Source organism: Oncorhynchus keta, chromosome 25, assembly GCF_023373465.1.
Source record: "Oncorhynchus keta strain PuntledgeMale-10-30-2019 chromosome 25, Oket_V2, whole genome shotgun sequence".
In the NCBI taxonomy this organism is placed as follows: Eukaryota; Metazoa; Chordata; class Actinopteri; order Salmoniformes; family Salmonidae; genus Oncorhynchus; species Oncorhynchus keta.
In genome coordinates, this window is record NC_068445.1 from 18205652 (window position 1) to 18221830 (window position 16179).

Sequence of the window (16179 nt, forward strand, 5' to 3'; positions counted from 1 at the left end):
TACCGTAATTACTATGTTACGACTCAGGTAGAAGGAAAGTGTTACAATGAGAAATCCTTACCTCCCATTTGGAAGAAACCCGATGATGGATGTGAGAACGACGAGAAGACCCACCCCGGTGAAGGCAAGAGTTACCCTGTCAGAGAACACACAGAGCTCCAGTCAAACACAGCTCAGTACAGCCCATTCTAATCATATGATTTCTGTGTTTGAGCTCATGTGCATATCACACAACATAAGACATTTTCAAAGGGTCTTTAACAGACAGTTGTGGCAATGCTTTCACTCTCCCTAATGATAAATGCCAAGTGGACATGGATTACTCTGGATACGAAATTACGTTGCGTAACGTTGAAACTTTTTTGAAACTTTCATTAATAAGAGCCATGTTATCCTACACCGAGTCTGTCTCCACTTTCCCTGGCTGGCGGGCATGCAGGCAGACAGAGGCAGCAGGTCTAATCCAGGTGAATCCCCACTACACACAAATCTGGATAAAGGAGGTGCAGATTTAGATTTATCAAAGCTCGTTAACTCCACATCACGTGAGGAAAGGTGTGTGTATGTCAGGAGGTGAATGAGGCTAACAGACTCAGACCACTGACCTAAATTAGCTCACTGTGGGTTTATTAAACACAGTTTCCCATGCTTGTTCAATGAACTATAAACAATTGATGAACATGCACCTTTGGAACGGTCGTTAAGACACTAACAGCTTACAGACAGTAGGCAATTAAGGTCACGGTTATGAAAACTTAGGACACTAAAAGAGGCCTTTCTGCTGACTGAAAAACACCAAAAGAAAGATGCCCAGGGTCCCAACTCATCTGCGTGAACATGCCTTAGGAATGTTGGATGGACAGCATGATCGTCCTCGCAGTGGCAGTCCACGTGTAACAACACCTGCACAGGATCGGTACATCCGAACATCACACCTGCGGAACAGGTACAGGATGGCGACAACAACTGCCCGATTTACAGCATGGTCTGGGGCGCGGTTACACAGCATTGGACTTAGTTTGTTGTCATTGCAGGCATTCTCAACTATGTGCGTTACAGGGAAGACATCCTCCTCCCTTGTGGTACCCTTCCTGCAGGCTCATCCTGACATGACCCTCCAGCATGACAATGCCACCAGCCATACTGTTCGTTCTGTGCGTGATTTCCTGCTAGACAGGAATGTCAGTGTTCTGCCATGGCCAGTGAAGAGCCCGGATCTCAATCCCATTGCGCACGTCTGGGACCTGTTGGATCGGAGTGTGAGGGCTAGGGCCATTCCTCTCAGAAATGTCCAGGAACATGCAAGTGCCTTGGTGGAAGAGTGGGGTAAAATCTCACAGCAAGAACTGGCAAATCTGGTGTGGTCCATAAGGAGAAGATGCACTGCAGTCAGTACTTAATGCAGCTGGTGGCCACACCAGATAGTGACTTACTTTAACCCCCCTTGTTCAGGGACACATTATTCCACTTCTGTTAGTCACATGTCTGTGGAACTTGTTCAGTTTGTCTCAGTTGTTGAATCTTGTGTTCATACAAATATTCACACAAGTTTGCTGAAAATAAACGCAGTTGACAGTGAGAGAACGTTTATTTTTTGCTGAGTTTACATACAATACTGTATGATGATACAGTAGAAATGACATGGTATACAGAAAATAACACATTTTGATTGGAACGCACACATATCCAAAGTTATTATTTGTAAGGAAAACAACAATGCGAGCGCCAATCAAAAAAAACAATCCAGATTGTGCAGGACTGCACAAATGTCGGCATACTTGATATGTGGGGAAAATGCGGAAGGGCTCTCCTCGAAGAGTGAAGTCTGACTCAGTAAAGTCTCAAACATAAGTTGTTCACATCACTGAAATTGACTACTACTGTGAATTAATGAGGCAGAACACATCTCAATTCAAACTCGTGTTAGAAAATAATTAGAAATTTGACAAGTTAAAACAGCCTATAGATAATTAGCGGGCAGTGCGGGTTAACTGTCCTGTTGCGTAACTGTTACGAATCCCTTTTGGCCCGACAGTCTAGGGGGGGATGGTAATCAGACCCATAATATAACTCATGCAAATTATAATTGTGACGAAGTAAAAGTGAGAACGAAATAACCACGACTACTGAAATCTACCGTCAAACTCTAGGTTTATTTATAAACACACGGTAATGGGGGGAGCAGGAAAAGGGGCTGAGCTGGACCCAAGGAAAGAAACAATAAGTATTCAAAAACACCCCTAAGCTAGACTAGCCTACTTTAACAACAGCTAACTAACCAAAAATACAGTGGGTGGTCCGCCCAGTTCAAACTAGTGTATCTAACAAAGTCTACCTATGGGTAGTGTACGCCCATGGGCGACTTGTCTTGGTTTCCCCTTTTCCCACCAGCAATCAAACACAAACACTATAACCAAAAACAATACTCACAGGTGATGACAAAGTGCTATGGAGGTGCACAAACAAAAGAGAGGTTAATACACAAAGAGAGAGTGAAACACAGAGACCTACAGACATGGCATTTACAGAGAGATTGAGCTCTAGAGAAAACAACTGACAGGGTTTTTAAACCAAGGGAAAGGAACTGTGATTGGGTAGGAAACAGGAGGTGTGTCTTCTGATTGATGATTGATTGGGGAGTGATGATTTTCACCTGTGAGCGGAGAAGGAGAGAAAAGAACACAGGACACACACACACACACACACACACACACACACACACACACACACACACACACACACACACACACACACGTATCCGTAACAATCACATTTTGGAACAGTGAGTGCATTCTGACATCACGTGCATAAAACTCGCGCTGGGGCGACCGTTAGCGATATATGGAACTCACATGTGAAAAGGATAACCTCTTCGGGCTGCAATCGCGTTAACGGGATGATATGACACAAGACAGTGAAAGTGCAGGGCGCCAAATTCAAAACAACAAAAATCTCATAATTACAATTCCTCAAGCATCCAAGTATTCTACACCATTGTAAAGATAAAATTCTCGTTAATCCAGCCACAGTGTCTGATTTCAAAAAGGTTTTACAGCGAAAGCACCACAAACGATGTTAGGTCACCACCAAGTCACAGAAAAACAGCCCTTTTCCAGCCAAAGAGAGGAGTCACAAAAAGCACATAGAAATAAACTTAAATCACTAACCTTTGATGATCTTCATCAGATGACACTCATAGGACTTCATGTTACACAATACATGTTTTGTTCGCTAAAGTGCATATTTATATTTTAAAAAATCCTTTTACATTGGCATGTTACGTTCAGTAGTTCTAAAACATGCAGTGATTGTGCAGAGAGCCACATCAATTTACAGAAATACTCATCATAAATGTTGATGAATATACAGGTGTTATTCATGGAATTAGAGATAAACTTCTCCTTAATCCAACCGCTGTGTCAGATTTCAAAAAAACATTACAGAAAAAGCAAACCATGCAATATTCTGAGTACAGCGTTCAGACAACAAAGCAGCCAAAAAGATATCCGCCATATTGTGTAGTCAACATTAGTCAGAAATAGCATTATAAACATTCACTTACCTTTGATGATCTTCATCAGAATGCACTCCCAGGAATCCCAGGTCCACAATAAATGTTTGATTTGTTCGATAAAGTCCATCATTTATGTCCAAATAGCTTTTTTTGTTAGGGCGTTCGGGAAACAAATCCAAAACGCGCGTTCGGGAAACAAATCCAAAACGCGCGTTCGGGAAACAAATCTGCGCGTTCAGGGCCAGACGAACGTCGGAAGAAAAGTTCAAAAAGTTATATTACAGGTCGTAGAAACTTGTCAAACTAAGTATAGAATCAATCTTTAGGATGTTTTTATCATAAATCTTCAATAATGTTCCAACCAGAGAATTCCTATGTCTGTAGAAAAGCAATGGAATGAGAGCTAACTCATGACTGCGCCTCAGGCACTCTGCCAGACACCTGGCACAATCCCCTCTCATTCTCCCCCCCTTCATAGTAAAAGCCTGAAACAAAGTTCTAAAGACTGTTGACATCTAATGGAAGCCTTAGGAAGTGCAATATGACCCCATTTACACTGTATATTGGAATGGCAAAGAGTTGAAAAACTACAAATCTCAGATTTCCCACTTCCTAGTTGGATTTTTCTCAGGTTTTTACCTGCCATATGAGTTCTGTTATACTCACAGACATCATTCAATTACCGATTGTTATGAAAACATGAAAAATCGGTCGACCTCTAGTATGCATGGGTGTCCGAGCTGTGTGCCAGTAGTTTAGACAGACAGCTCGGTGCATTCAACATGTCAATACCTCGCATAAATAAAAGTAGTGATGAAGTCAATCTCCTCCACTTTCAGCCAGGAGAGATTGACATGCATATAATTATTAGCTCTCTGTAGTCAACATTAGTGAGAAATAGCATAAATATTCACTTACCTTTGATGATCTTCATCAGAATGCACTCCCAGGAATCCCAGTTCCACAATAAATGTTTGTTTTGTTCGATAATGTCCATCATTTGTCCAAATACCTCCTTTTTGTTAGCGCGTTTAGCCCAGTCATCCAAATTCATGACGCGCGATCACTAGGTGCAGACGAAAAGTCAAGAAGTTCCTTTATAGTCCGTAGAAACATGTCAAATTATGTATAGAATCAATCTTTAGGATGTTAACATAAATCTTCAATAATGTTCCAACCAGAGAATTCCTTTGTCTGTAGAATTGCAATGGATGGAATGCAAGCTAACCATCACGTGAACGCGCGTTGCCAGCTCATGCCTCTCTGCCAGACCACTGACCCATTCCCCCCTCCTTTACAGTAGAAGCATCAAACAAGGTTCTAAAGACGGTTGACATCTAGTGGAGGCCTTAGGAAGTGCAATATGACCCCATTTACACTGTATATTGGAATGGCAAAGAGTTGAAAAACTACAAACCTCAGATTTCCCACTTCCTGTTTTGATTGTTTTTCAGGTCTTTGCCTGCCATATGAGTTCTGTTATACTCACATACATCATTCAAACAGTTTTAGAAACTTCAGGGTGTTGTCTATCCAAATCTACTAACCATATGCATATTCTAGCTTTTATGGCCGAGTAGCAGGCAGTTTAATTTGGGCATGCTTTTCATCCAAAATTCCCAATGCTGCCCCCTACCCTAGATTAGATAATTGAAATGCATTCCAGGTGACTGCCCCATGAAGCTGGTTGAGAGAATGCCAAGAGTGTGCAAAGCTGTCGTCAAGGCAAAGGGTGGATACTTTGTAGAATAATATATTTTATATTTGAGATTCTTCAATGTATAACTTTTGACTCTAGAATGTAGAGAAAGGGGCAATTCCAGAGGATGCTATGAAATGAATCTCAAAACAGTTATTTCCCTGTCTTTATAAATCAAGAAATTAATCATTGTTCTCTACAATATTGTAATTTAATATACTTGTACTTGATATTGTTGATGAAATAAGAAATTTAAATTGCTTTGACCGTTGCTAGTTTAGACTTTCGTCGCTCTTGGTTGTATCTCTTTCATATTTGGCTTTGGGAGGTGCTCTGATGAAGGTCCACTGACTGAAAGCTCAGCCACAATTTTAAAAAATTGCAGATAATTTTTTACTGTTTATCCAGCATTTGGAGGTGGAACCATTTGGGTGGGTAACCGATGGTTGGACCAATTAAAATCAACTTGATACCCATGTCATATTTATGTCCAGATCCATAGCTTTCTTTGGCGATCAATCTACATTGAGAGTTTCTATGGCAATTTAAAGGGAAAGAATCAGAAATACAATATGAAAACAGGAATACTATCTTCAGGGGGTGGATATTAAAATTCAGTCTGTTAGCTTTGGAAATAAATATATATTTAGTCCTTATTTTGCATTCTGCAGATTTCATTTAGAAAAAGCCCATGTCGATCACAAACCGGCAGCCAGTTAGGTTGTCAGTTGATGTTCAAAGTCAGTCCCGTTGTCACGGAGCAGTGTCACAGAGTTAAGTTAATGCTAAATTCTCAGAGTAAATAGTCTAACTTTTGAATCATATACAGTGCATTCGGAAGTATTCAGACGGACTTTTTCCACATTTTGTTAGGTTACAGCCTTATTCTAAAATTGATTTTTAAAATAAATAACACAAACCTCATAATGACAAAGCAAAAAGAGTTTGACATTTTTGCAAATGTATAAAAAGACTGAAATATCACATTTACATAAGTATTTAGACCATTTACCCAGTACTTTGTTGAAGCACCTTTGGCAGCGATTACAGCCTTGAATCTTGGGTATGATGCTACAAGCATGGCACACCTGTATTTGGAGAATTTCTCCCATTCTTCTCTGCAGATCCTCTCAAGCTCTGTCAGGTTGGAAGGGGAGCATCGCTGCACAGATATTTTCAGGTCTCTCCAGAGATGTTTGACCGGGTTCAAGTCCGGGCTCTGGCTGGGCCACTCAAGGACATTCAGAGACGTATCCTGAAGCCACTCAAGCGTTGTCTTGGCTGTTTGCTTAGGGTTATTCTCCTGTTGGAAGGTGAACCGTCACCCCAGTCTGAGGTCCCAGTGTTCTGGAGCAGGTTTTTATCAAGGATCTCTGTAGTTTGCTCCATTCATCTTTCCCTTGATCCTGAGTAGTTTCCCAGTCACTGCCACTGAAGAACACCCCCACAGCATGATGCTGCAACCACCATGCTTCACCGTGGAGATGGTTATGGGGATGGTGCAAGGTTTCCTCCAGAAGTTGTGCTTGACATTCAGGCCAATGAGTTCAATCATGGTTTCATCAGACCAAAGAATCTTGTTTTTCATGGTCAGAGTCATTTAGCTGCCTTTTGTCAAACTCCCAAGCGGGCTGTCGTGTGCCTTTTACTGTGGAGTGGCTTCCGCCTAGCCTGATTGTTAAAGCGCTGCAAAGATGGGAGAACCTTCCAGAAGGACAACCATCTCCACAGAGGAACTCTGGAGCTTTGTCAGAGTGACCATCAGGTTCTTGGTCACCTCCCTGACCCCCGATTGCTCAGTTTGGCTGGGCAGCCTGCTCTAGGAAGAGTTTGGAACCACCAAGACTTCTTCCATTCAAGAATGATGAGGCCACTGTGTTCTTGGGGACATTCAACACTGCAGGAAGTTTTTGGTACCCTTCCCCAGATCTGTTTCTCAACATAATCCTGTCTTTGAGCTCTATGGATAATTTCTTCTACCTCATGGTTTGGCTTTTGCTTTGACATGCACTGTCAACTGTGGGACCTTATATTGACAGGTGTGTGCCTATCCAAATCATGTCCAATCAATTTAATTTACCATAGGTGGACTCCAAATCAAGTTGTAGAAACATCTTAAGGATGATCAATGGAAACAGGATGCACCTGAGCAAACTGTCAAGTCTAATAGCAAAGGGTCTGAATACTTAAGTAAATAAGTTTATTTTTCATACATTGCTACAATTTTGAAAAACTTGGTTTTGCTTTTTATGGGTTATTGTGTGTAGATTAATGAGGGGGAAAAGACGATTCAATACATTTTAGAATAAGGTAAGAAAATGTGGAAAAAGTCAAGCTGTCTGAATACTTTCGGAACGTACTGTATGGTAGAGACATGGGGTTTGGACGATTGTTTTTCAGAAGCAAATACCTATTGAATGGACATTTTTATAAACCTTGAAAGAATTATTCATTTTATGGATGAACACCATACAATAGGTTACTGTATAGCTCAATCGATAAAAATAAAAATTCTGGTTTCTAAAGTTCTATGTTGTGTTCCTTACTTTTATTAGTTAGAGCACTGCCTATGGCCAAATGTTTGTTTGTTTTATCTTCTCAGGAAGAAACATAGAGAAGTGATTTATGTTAGCCTGTCAAACACCTTTGTTTCCACATGTCAGAAAACAGAGAGTACTATTACTGAACCAACCAGCGCCCCATCTGATCCCTTGAGCTAACCTGGACCCTGTCTTACCTGAGAGGCAGCAGGAAGCCGTAGCGGATCACCACCCCCAGCCCCCACAGGACCGTCAGCCTCAGGCTGATGTGCTGGAAGTTATAGTTGCTACGGGTCAGCAGGTTCCATGACTCCAGCTCCTCAGCAGAAAACCTCTTGGTCACCTCGTCGTCCATGATGCTCTCTACTCCTCGCCGGCAGAAGTAGAAGATGTCAGACATCTCAAACTCAGAAGCGGAGTCCAGGTCCCGGTTACTGCCACGGCGCCGGATCTCATTAATCTCCTCCTCCAGGGAGGTGGGCTCTTTGGCAATGATGGCTGCAATGCCCCAGGGAGACATGGGAAATGGTTAACACCTATACACCAGACAAACTCATCAACAACACAGAACACACTCAAAACACACAGCCTATCACTCACCATTCGAGTAGGGCATGTACAAGAGATGGTTGTTGTCCTTGGCTCCTCTTTCAATTCTATGCGTGGCCCACTACAAGAAAAGTAAAGTAGACAGGTCAGGGATTTTTCTGTCATTTTGGGTTGCTTAAGTCCAAACTGTAGTTAAAAATATATACACTACCAGTCAAAAGTTTGGACACGTACTCATTGAAGGGTTTTTCTTTATTTTACTATTTTCTACATTGTAGAATAATAGTGAAGACATCAAAACTATGAAATAACACATATGGAATCATGCAGTAACCCAAAAAGTGTTGAACAAATCAAAATATTTGAGATTATTCAAAGTAGTCATCTTTTGCCTTGACAGCTTTGCACACTGCTCGCATTCTCTCAACCAGCTTCACCTGGAATGCTTTTCCAACAGTCTTGAGGGAGTTCCCACAAATGCTGAGCACTTGTTGGCTGCTTTTCCTTCATTATGCAGTCTAACTCATCCCAAGCCCTCTCAATTGGGTTGAGGTCAGGTTATTGTGGAGGCCAAGTCAACTGCTGGAGCACTCTCCTTGGTCAAATAGCCCTTACACAGCCTGTGGTGTGTTGGGTCATTGTCTTGTTGAAAAATAAATGATAGTGGGACTGAGCACAAACCAGATGGGATGGCATTTCACTGCAGAATGCGGTGGTAGTCATGCTTGTTAAGTGTGCCTTGAATTCTAAATAAAAATCACAGGCAGTGTCACCAGCAAAGCACCCCCATACAATCACACCTCCGCCATGCTTCACGGTGGGCAAAGCTGCCATCAAGGCAATGGGTGGCCACTTTAAAGAATCTCAAATATTTTGATTTGTTTAATACTTTTTTGCTTACTACGTGATTCCGTGTGTTATTATTATACAAATGTAGAAAATAGTTTTTTTTTTTTCAAGAAAAACCCCTACTGTATAATACTGGAAACATTTTAATAAAAGCTAGAAAGTCACAGAGAACTTAATTCCAAAAACATTGAATTCAGCAGTATTGATTTTGTTATGTTTGAGCAAAAGAACAGCATTAGCCAAGGCAAAAATGACTTGAATTTCAGGAAATAAGCTTTAAAACGGAAACATTCTCTGAGCTCCATGACAGAACATGTACAATTGCAGGAAATGACCTTAGAAATTGCTAAAATGTCTCAGCTCCATGGAGAAATGTTTTGAATAGCAGGAAATGAACACAATTCTCGACACCGCCAAAAATGAAGAAAAAAAAACATTTACACAAGCGCCAATTTCCACACCCCCTGCCACGCCCACCTAAACCCCCTTTTGATCCAGAAAAGATCCTGCAGGTGTTAGCCCGTTACTTCCTAGAGAAACATTCTGCCTCAACCTCCTTCAGACAATAATCAAATTCTAAATAATAGACTTTCCATTTTTACTTTATTTCACATAAAATGACCAAAACAGCTTCATGCTTTATTACGGGAATTATGAGGCAGTTTGACAGGTTAGATAATACAATTACAGATAGGCCTACATTGATATGTCCATTATATTTGATCTACAACACTTGAATTTATAAAGATGTGCAGTAAATTGCGGACATGTTATCAACAAGTGCCATTTCCAATAGGCCGATATTGCACAAGACAAACACAGTATAACATAAAGCAGTTAATTCTACTAGGTTGATATGTTATTTTGCTATTAGTTTGATATTACTATTCCAGGGCAGCTAGCGATTATGAGAGGAGTCTGTCCCCATGGAAATCATTAGAATGATTGGTTCTCTATTTTTTTTAGTAATTGTCCGTTTTATGTAGGCCTAAAAGACCATGCTCACCTAAGCTGAATGAAGTGCAGATGTCCATACTGTGTCTGCACACCTAGACAAACACTAAAGTATGAGGCTGGAAATAGACAGTGTTGCACATACCTTAGCAACAACAGGCAGAGCAGGGAGGAGAGGAGGAAGAGGGAGGGGATCCACTGTTCTCAAACTTTTACTTCAACCTCAGGCACTGAGCTGGGTGCAAGTTCACACAACACATCACATCTTTATAGGATCCTGATGTTCACTGACAGGGCGAAGAGGAGCAGAATTCTGCTGCCAGAACATTCCAATCTGCTCAAGCATCCATCTTACACATACATTACACTCCAATACAGTTATTTGAGCCAAATGGCTAATGGAAGTAGAGCAGGGCACCTAGCAACAAAAAAAAGTGTATAGACTGTGTTCACATTCAAAAAGGCTTTACTAGGCAACAGACCTTGACAGCAGTTAAGGTTCACCTGATCAACTTCACAACATTACTCTGACAGGATAGGTAAACTGGACATTTACAAGACTGACCACTTGTGGACAGGAGCACAACAACATAGTAAGAGGCAAAGCATCTTTGCTACTTAGCAGTGCCAGGCCAATGTCAACAACACTACAGGACGAAGGACAGTTCTCTTTAGAAACTGAAATTGACCATCCCACCTTTTGAAATGATAACACTGCTCACCGAGGGGAGATTTTACAGTTGGTTGGCCTCAACAAAATCCTTACTGACATGACAATACCATTACATGTGAATCATAAGACTAAAGTGCAGCTTATAGGGACACAAATGTGTTTGCTTTGGTTTAGGCTAGTAGATGACGAACATAGCAATCTTGTTGAGTCTGAACTGGAACAGGGCAAATCAAGGCCAGGACATGGCTTAGGACAAAGGGGTGTGGTAGCACAGGATTATATAATACTAACCAAAAAAAGAGCTGTGTGTGATACCTCTACACTCACTTCATAGCCTAGATTGAGTAGAAGTTACAGGGTCCTCCTTGTTCATTCTCTCCTTCCCATTCTCTAACACTGCAGTTGATGCAATTTGACTTGTCAAAAAGCATTATACATTTATGGCAATTTAGCTAGTTAGCTTGCACTTGCTAGCTAATTTGTCCTGGGATATAAACATTGAGTTTTTATTTGACCTGAAATGCACAAGGTCCTCTACTCCGACAATTAATCCACACATAAAACGGACACGCGAATCGTTTCTAGTCATCTCTCCTCCTTGCAGGCTTTTTAATCTTTGAATTTATATGGTGATTGGCATCTAAACTTTCATAGTATTACTACACCGACCGGCGACACAGTTAGTCTTTCAATCACCCACGTGGGTATAACCAATGAGGAGACTGCACGTGGGTACCAGCTTCTATAAACCAATGAGGAGATGGGAGAGGCAGGACTTGCAGCGCGATCTGCATCAGAAATAGGAATGACTTCTATTTTAGCCCTTGGCAAGGCAGACGCTCGTTGACGCGTGCAAAAGCAGTGTGGGTGCAATAATTGAATAACATAGATTCCTACATTTATTTTGCAACATGAGCGGTGTGGTCAGCCTGTAAGCTTATTTCTCTCATAAAAATGCTGGTAGACTAGGCTTGGCGCTACTGCGAGCTGAGAAACCTCTCATATCGCCAGCCATCTCCCTCCAGCCCAATTATTTCTGCCGCTAGAACTTTCTCTCAAAGGGGTTGACTGGAAACTGCTCACAGGCTTACTGTCAGCACATAAAGCAGAAGATGACAGAGGGAGATAACCTTCTCTGGTTTCATCTCACGAGTAAGAGGTGAACAGACAGCTAGGCTAACTCCCAACAACCATTGAAACCTTTGATGAATCATATTGAGAGACACTTGATCCCATCAGCAGGCCAAACAAGAAAGTGAATGTTGATAATGTAGGGTCAGAAGCACATATCCCACAAAGTCATGTTCATACCATAAACATGTAGCCAGATAAAGACTTTTAGTACCCAGGTCTGTACCGTTCTCTCTGGTCTCTCCATAGTTACAGTGCCTTGCGAAAGTATTCGGCCCCCTTGAACTTTGCGACCTTTTGCCACATTTCAGGCATCAAACATAAAGATATAAAACTATTTTTTCGTGAAGAATCAACAACAAGTGGGACACAATCATGAAGTGGAACGACATTTATTGGATATTTCAAACTTTTTTAACAAATCAAAAAATGAAATTGGGCGTGCAAAATTATTCAGCCCCCTTAAGTTAACACTTTGTAGCGCCACCTTTTGCTGCGATTACAGCTGTAAGTCGCTTGGGGTATGTCTCTATCAGTTTTGCACATCGAGAGACTGAATTTTTTTCTCATTCCTCCTTGCAAAACAGCTCGAGCTGAGTGAGGTTGGATGGAGAGCATTTATGAACAGCAGTTTTCAGTTCTTTCCACAGATTCTCGATTGGACTCAGGTCTGGACTTTGACTTGGCCATTCTAACACCTGGATATGTTTATTTTTGAACCATTCCATTGTAGATTTTGCTTTATGTTTTGGATCATTGTCTTGTTGGAAGACAAATCTCCATCCCAGTCTCAGGTCTTTTGCAGTTCTCTTCCAGAATGGTCCTGTATTTGGCTCCATCCATCTTCCAATCAATTTTAACCATCTTCCCTGTCCCTGCTGAAGAAAAGCAGGCCCAAACCATGATGCTGCCACCATCATGTTTGACAGTGGGGATGGTGTGTTCAGGGTGATGAGCTGTGTTGCTTTTACGCCAAACATAACGTTTTGCATTGTTGCCAAAAAGTTCAATTTTGGTTTCATCTGACCAGAGCACCTTCTTCCACATGTTTGGTGTGTCTCCCAGGTGGCTTGTGGCAAACTTTAAACAACACTTTTTATGGATATCTTTAAGAAATGGCTTTCTTCTTGCCACTCTTCCATAAAGGCCAGATTTGTGCAATATACGACTGATTGTTGTCCTATGGACAGAGTCTCCCACCTCAGCCGTAGATCTCTGCAGTTCATCCAGAGTGATCATGGGCCTCTTGGCTGCATCTCTGATCAGTCTTCTCCTTGTATGAGCTGAAAGTTTAGAGGGACGGCCAGGTCTTGGTAGATTTGCAGTGGTCTGATACTCCTTCCATTTCAATATTATCGCTTGCACAGTGCTCCTTGGGATGTTTAAAGCTTGGGAAATATTTTTGTATCCAAATCCGGCTTTAAACTTCTTCACAACAGTATCACGGACCTGCCTGGTGTGTTCCTTGTTCTTCATGATGCTCTCTGCGCTTTTAACGGACCTCTGAGTCTATCACAGTGCAGGTGCATTTATACGGAGACTTGATTTAACACAGGTGGATTGTATTTATCATCATTAGTCATTTAGGTCAACATTGGATCATTCAGAGATCCTCACTGAACTTCTGGAGAGAGTTTGCTGCACTGAATGTAAAGGGGCTGAATAATTTTGCACGCCCAATTTTTCAGTTTTTGATTTGTTAAAAAAAGTTTGAAATATCCAATAAATGTCGTTCCACTTCATGATTGTGTCCCACTTGTTATTGATTCTTCACGAAAAAAATACAGTTTTATATCTTTATGTTTGATGCCTGAAATGTGGCGAAAGGTCGCAAAGTTCAAGGGGGCAGAATACTTTCGCATGGCACTGTACATAATGAGGAGGAGGCAGGGCCCCTGGCCATCATGTAATCTCCACCCACCAACCACTGAATGCACGGCTGTCTGGGTACCAGTGATAAAAGGTCACTGTGAAGCCAGAGTTGTGAAGAGTGCCACTAACAATTGACTTATGGTGGCCAGCCAGCAAAGTTTTTATTGACTCTCTTGGCAGTGACCCATTATATTGTTGAGTCATTGATTAGAGTGGTGCTAACTTTATGCTTGTGTGCTATTGCTATTACACACTCATTATACCCATATTATATTACATGTCCTGCTTCGGCATCTCTGTGACAACAAAGGTGCTTGTTGTGACTTCATGTGAAGCACATTGTAAATATGGACCTGAACTGAACTCACGCAATAGAGAGTTGATGTCGAAAGGGAGGGATTGAAGTTGGGGAGGTGCACATGACCTACACTAAACTAAATTCCCATTGCTAAATCCCAGTTTGGGTCAGGTGCACTGTCAAACAAGGAAGTACCACATCACTGCACACATTGAGTATAAATAAAATCACAGACATGCTAACCATGTATATGTGACAAATAAATTAGATTTGATTTTGATTTGTATAATTCATGCACTCCATTCAAGTCTATGTCAGTCATAAATGTTGTGTGACATATGCCTACCATCTATTCTCGATCATTCAAATGAATTATGCATGTGCAAATGTCTGATGTGATGTCCTATCTGACCACAAACTGATAACATCTGTGAACCCCAGCAAACAGTGAAGTGGTTCCCACTCACCTCAAAGATCTTCAGTAAGGTTTTCATGTAGAGCCGGCGAATGCCAAAGGACACTCCAAAGATGGCAGGCACGATGATGAAGACGAGCAGTAGGGTGAACCACACAGTGAAGGAGATGCCCAAGAGAATGCACAGCAGGTTATCAAAAGGGTTGAAGTCTAAGAATGGGCCCATCTTGAGGCTTTAGGGGGCAATGGGGAGATCCTACTACACAGAATATAAAGGCTACCCAAAAGCAGGAGGAGACAGTGTCGCACTTGTCCGCCTTTTAGGACTCAGTCTCAGTCAGAGCAGTGCCTTCATTAAGACATCTGAGGGACCAGACTCCTCCTCACACTGGTCAGTGAATCAATGTCTGTAGAGGACAGCATCTTGCTGCTGTCTCCCAGCTTTATAGATATGTTATAGCAACTGGGCCTTCCAGTCTATCAATTAAGTTGTTTTCTGTAGCTTCTTATCATTCAAACTTATTGCGGGGCATTGGTCTACAATGAATTTGGGTTTAACTTAACTCCACTACTACCAAACATTTCTTTATGGAGCCGGAAAGGGTTTGAGAATATTGTGCATTGAAAGAATCCAAAAGTTGCAACTGTTTAGTTGAGTATCACATGTTCCTGAAAGAGATGTAAACAAAAACACAAGGTCAGGCCTAAGTGCTGGTCGATACTAGGAAGGTCGGAGATTTCTGATTTGCTAACTCGTTGTAGAAATGTGTCCCCCACTTGGGAAGTATCATAATCAACCAATATGAAGCTTTACGCAAATAATGTAAAATAAAATTAACTGCGCATGATGGACACGACCATGATGCTGGCGTGGCGTCTCTCTCCTTCAGATTATGATGACTCAAATGTTAGGATGGTCAGGCCAGCCAAGTCTGTTCTTCGTAACATTAGTTAGCTAACGTTAGTTCGTTGTAGCTAGTTGCAAGTACTAACGCCACTATATATATATATTTGTTTTTAAATACGCTACTATTTCCACTAAACATCACTCCTCGCTCCAGTCACGACATGTTATTATAACATCGGAAACCGGCAAATTAGCTACGTAACGGTAGCTGGCTGGCTGATAACATTTTGGTGAGGGGCTTGCTATTGCACAGTATGAGAATCGAGAAAATTATGTACGTACATTTTCTGACTGTTGCAATCATTTAACACCAACTCCAGCAGACCAGGAAGGGAGAAATTACACGGATTCTAGCTAATAATATGTGACAATATTTATGCATTCAATCCGTATCACACTTTTAGGCTAGCCAATTAAACTAAACTCCACGAATTACAATGAGTTGAGCAACTCAACAAATTACGACGGACTTGAGCTGCTGCGGATGTGGGCGGGCTGGATTTCAGCAGCCAAATAGCCTGCATTTACACATTAATTGCGGGCTATTCTTAAATCATAGAGTTGAGTCGGCATGGCTAGCTAGGCTAGTATTGAGTACTCTGACTAGGTGGAATGCAGCTACGACCAGAAGTGACTTTTTCTTAGCACTTTAGAAATTACACATTAGTTTAGAAGTAACATAGCAGTTTATGATGAATAGGTTAAGAAAAGGGTTATGGTTAGCTAAAAATGATCTTAGTTCTAACCTGCTGTACTCTGTCACTATTTACCACAGCCA

The 16179-nt window shown here is 41.4% G+C and overlaps 1 protein-coding gene across 3 annotated transcripts in view; it reads right to left on the reverse strand.

Moving 5' to 3' along the window:
• The window catches only part of LOC118358340 (glycerol-3-phosphate acyltransferase 4-like), a 31432-nt gene that overhangs the window by 14772 nt on the left and 481 nt on the right, over positions 1-16179 (reverse strand). The window contains exons 2-5 of one of the 3 annotated variants that reach the window (XM_035736057.1): positions 14547-15163; positions 8354-8423; positions 7951-8251; positions 62-136 (exon numbers count right to left, since the gene is read on the reverse strand). In XM_035736057.1, coding sequence (XP_035591950.1) covers positions 62-136; positions 7951-8251; positions 8354-8423; positions 14547-14720 — 620 coding nt within the window. In that variant the 5' untranslated portion in view covers positions 14721-15163. Of the gene's footprint in view, positions 1-61; positions 1439-7950; positions 8252-8353; positions 8424-10250; positions 10270-14546; positions 15164-16179 lie in introns of those variants that run through there. The other 2 variants (XM_035736058.2, XM_035736060.2) reach the window with 2 other exon arrangements.